At 43.6% G+C, this 4,020-nt stretch overlaps 1 protein-coding gene across 1 annotated transcript in view; it reads right to left on the bottom strand.

Moving 5' to 3' along the window:
* Nucleotides 1-291: 291 nt before the first annotated feature.
* Nucleotides 292-4,020, bottom strand: part of T265_14298 (hypothetical protein) — a gene marked incomplete at both ends in the record, with an annotated part of 34,861 nt that continues 31,132 nt past the window's right edge. Inside the window, 2 exons of the mRNA XM_009172997.1 lie at nucleotides 292-425; nucleotides 465-523. Coding sequence (XP_009171261.1) covers nucleotides 292-425; nucleotides 465-523 — 193 coding nt within the window. The remainder of the gene's footprint in view (nucleotides 426-464; nucleotides 524-4,020) is intronic.

Below are 4,020 nucleotides of genomic sequence, written 5' to 3'. Positions count from 1 at the left end.
GTGATTACTACTGCACCAACCGGTTTATCGTTTAGTAGAAAAGTGGAATTGTTTATAAAACGGAAGGCTGAATTTCCCGCGTTTGAAAAACGTGGTAAATTTTCCTAATAGTTTGTATTCTACTGCTAGCCGCAACTTCCGTGGTTCGAACCCGACCTCTGCCTCCCAACTTCCCCTGTCTAGGCTTGGACAACCGGGCAGTATTCCAGCCCTCAAAGTTCCTCCGGGTGGTATGGCAGATAGGCGCTGAAAGGGTGTTACAGCTGAACGATTTTCTAAAATTCTGTTAACTTATGCCTTGTCAAGCCAGTTGCGCTGGATACTGGCACTAGGACTATGGACAAACTTCCCTTCGGACAAATTGGTTTCTGGTTCCAAATAATAAAATACTGGAGAGATGAATGCAACTGCATTTGGATGAATACCTTAATTCAAGTGGAATTCTCCCCCTGTAGACCGCATACCTTGACGACCGACCGGACCCCCATCCTCCTCGACCGCCGCGCTTTTGTGGCATTCTCCACTATAGCCCTATGATATTCGGTAGACATTTAGGTTGTTCGCTGGCGGTAAAACTGGGTACTGTCACGGTGGAAGAAACATTAAAGGGAAATCGTCGTTTTCGTCAGTTGCTTTGTCAGCGAATTCGACGATGCTTGCATAGTTGACCCTTGTGAATGAAACCAAACACTTGGAGAACAAACACCTAGAAGATCCCGACTATTTTAGCTTATGCTGTCCCTCGGTTGATTCCCAGAACACTGCTCGCTACTTTCCATTCTTGCAAAGTAGTTTATTTCCTAGGTGATTTATGGGCACATAGGCTCAACCGTGCTTAAAACTACGGAAAATGAACATGTAAAGGACAGACTCATCTGGGATCCAGTTGAATTTCACGTTTTAACCGGAGTGATGTGCAAATGGGTGTGTTTCGATAATTTTGTACAATTTAGGTTCAAGTAGAACGTAAGATTGACTGAAAGTCGAAGACTGCGCCTGCCTGACGTGCCTCAAGAAGGGTGAAACCGGCCATGGGCTGTCGACCTTACTAATGGTGTTCCTTCAAGAGAGCGATTTATCTACTAAGTGTCAGCAAAACCCTGTATGTCTATATCCAGTTAAAGCCTTGTAGTTGGGTCCGGCGTCAATTTGAGATTATGGGAGAAAATCACAAGTGGAGAACTACCTCAACGTTATGCGTCGTACCAAATAAACCCTCGGACTAACTATGCACTGTGTGGTAAGATACACACAATGGTGTGCTGCATAAAAAAGTAACCTTATAATGAACTCAATGGACCTAGCACTGTCAGTTCGTCAGATGCGGAAGTTTATGGACACAGTTCACTTGAATCGTTGAGGTACATCCACTGAGTGTCTCACGTGTCAAACAGCTGTATTCTTGGAAGACCGCTATTCAGGAGAACTCTAGAGGTTTAATTTGAGATGAAATGACTGTTGTATGTTTCTGTCGGTCACATACAGAACACACGGATTTCACAGACATTATTGAAGTTCCTGTGCGTGGTATGGTTGCTTCCATAATCTAGTTTGAAATTTTTGTCTTCTTGCTTGCTATGCAGGTAGGTACTCATCCCCCGGGTATGTGTCTGCAATGCTATCAGCATTGAGCTTCGGAACAATACTTAGGGCTATTGCCTATACATGGGTGAACGAAGCTGTCAATTAGACCATTAGAAATTATTTGTAATTAATATCCGATGGTAGTGACATTTTAATCCATTCTTTTACTCTCAGTGGCTGTCTCAAGATAATAGTGTCATGCAAAAACAAGATTTTCAACTGGACCGTCGTCCCCTGTTTGCACAAACGACATGGCACCACGCATTACGATTAGCAAACTAACTGTGCCATCCTTAATATCCTACGGTCGCCAGCATCACAACAGATTATCAGTCGTTTTCGGATATACTGATTTTAACTTCTTCAGCTTTCGTAAGTAGGTTTGTTAAATGAAACAAAATCCGTAAAATGCGTAGAAAGCACATAATTAGAAAAATTCTGGAATCTAAGCCGGGGTTCACAATCATAAAAGAACCGTATCCGATTTCAAGGAAAAGTGAATAGCTTATGGGACCATCTGATCGTTCTAGTGTTGGCTAAGCTTAGCCCAACTGACTTGGGATCCAGAAGGCTTTGTGTGACTACACTTAATCAGGAAGGTGAGATTTCTGAAAGCAAACACCGAATACCCAAAATCTACTGAGACCCTCCGCTCCGCTAGATGCTGACCAGACAGGCAGGACCCCTTCAATATGAGCACTTCACAGCCTTGTATCAAACCCACACAGCGCGACTTGGCGTTGATCAAGGTCAGACAACGCTCCCGCAATATACAGCGCGTCGCAGCCTCGTACCAAGGCCAGACTGCGTGCCTAAGCATTGGACCAAGTTGGACAGTGTCCCTCCAATAAATAGATTGAGACCGCTGTATTATCACACTCGCACGCACTCACCCTCTCACACTCGGTTGTTCGGAGTGTAGCTGTTGTGTTCCCTTCTGTGAGTCTTTTTTTCAGCATTAGGCGATGGATGAGCCAGATACCACAGATGGGCAGCAGATATAACGCACTTGTTGCTCGAAAAGTCTAGACACCAGCAAGAAACAGGTTGAATAGTCCAACGAGATGCTTTTATTTGTTAGTTGAATTCATTAACCCTCAACAAGCCTTGCTGTCACATCTTAACGGCTCCGTTCATCGCTACTTGGAAGAATATGTTTGGATGAATTTCTGATCCTATTTTGAAATGAATATTTCCATAATTGATGGGTACAATCCACGAAACCTAGTGGATTCATAACTTGGCCATGGGTTTTTGTGGACATCTGAGACCAAACATAATTGATACCACTGAAAACTCTGTGCGTGCGTAACCCTTTGTTGTAACCCTTTCGATGCCTAGCTGTCCTGCCGCCGGAAGGAAACGTGAGGTATGGGGTATTGCTAGGTCGCCTACGCCTAGGCATGATCAGTCTAGTTGCAGAGGTTGGGTTCGAACCACCGGCCTTCCGGTTATTAAGCTGACGCCTTAATCACTGAGATCCCTCGAGCTCGTCCAGCTAATGAATGAAGTGAATAATGCATGAAACCTACACGCCTGTGCAGTGGACACTGCAAAACTTAAGATAGCGCGCATGATCCAAGGGGATCAGTAACTTGCCAGGGGCACAGTTCAGATAAAACTAATAGGCTTATCACTCAGTTGGGTCTCAGTCTTAACACTTACCTACAACTAAATCGAATAGGTAACGCCCTGATGATAAATTCAATTCAAAACAGTGGTTGTATTCATAGTTCGTAAGTGAAACGTCAGCAGTTCTGATTTCCCTCGGTGATGGTGGTCGACTTGTAACAGACGGATGAAGACGAGATCGGTAGTTTTGAAAATGCTCTGAAATTGAAACGGTGGGCTAAAACGTGAGGATTAAGACTTCATTGATCATCTACGGATCGTCTGGTAAAAGTGAGAATTGGATCCACTGTTCCCTTATGAGATGGTCTGGAATCTTTTTCGTACACGCTTTCATGGTATAACTTTGTTGCGAACGCCGCAGCGAATCCGAAGATGGTGAACAGAAACGTGAATGCCATCATTGTCGACAAGTGTACAGTGTACGCTTGCTGGAACGTGTCGCGCTATGGGTGGGACAACAAAACAGTAAATATTATTATGATAATAATAGTAATCTGGACGAAAGTAGTTTAAAGCGTTGCTGGTGAGAGTTTGCTAAGTGTCGTGGCAATGTTTCGAGTACCGACGCCCTTTATATACCGAACACATTCCTTGGTTATATGAACAGTCTTCTGGTGCATAAATTAGGCAGCATATTAGGCCTTCACACCTGTAGAATCCGCCTGGGTTCAGTCTACCAAACTCAATAAGTTTTCCGTAACAAAGTCTATCTTGTTTAGAAGAGACCACGAAATCTCCCGATTAGGCGTTTTATGACATTGGTGGATGTCATATATATATATATATATATATATATATATATAT

Source organism: Opisthorchis viverrini (assembly GCF_000715545.1).
Source record: "Opisthorchis viverrini unplaced genomic scaffold opera_v5_179, whole genome shotgun sequence".
Taxonomy (NCBI): Eukaryota; Metazoa; Platyhelminthes; class Trematoda; order Opisthorchiida; family Opisthorchiidae; genus Opisthorchis; species Opisthorchis viverrini.
Note: the sequence above shows the minus strand (reverse complement) of the source record. Positions and strands in the feature narration are given on the sequence as shown.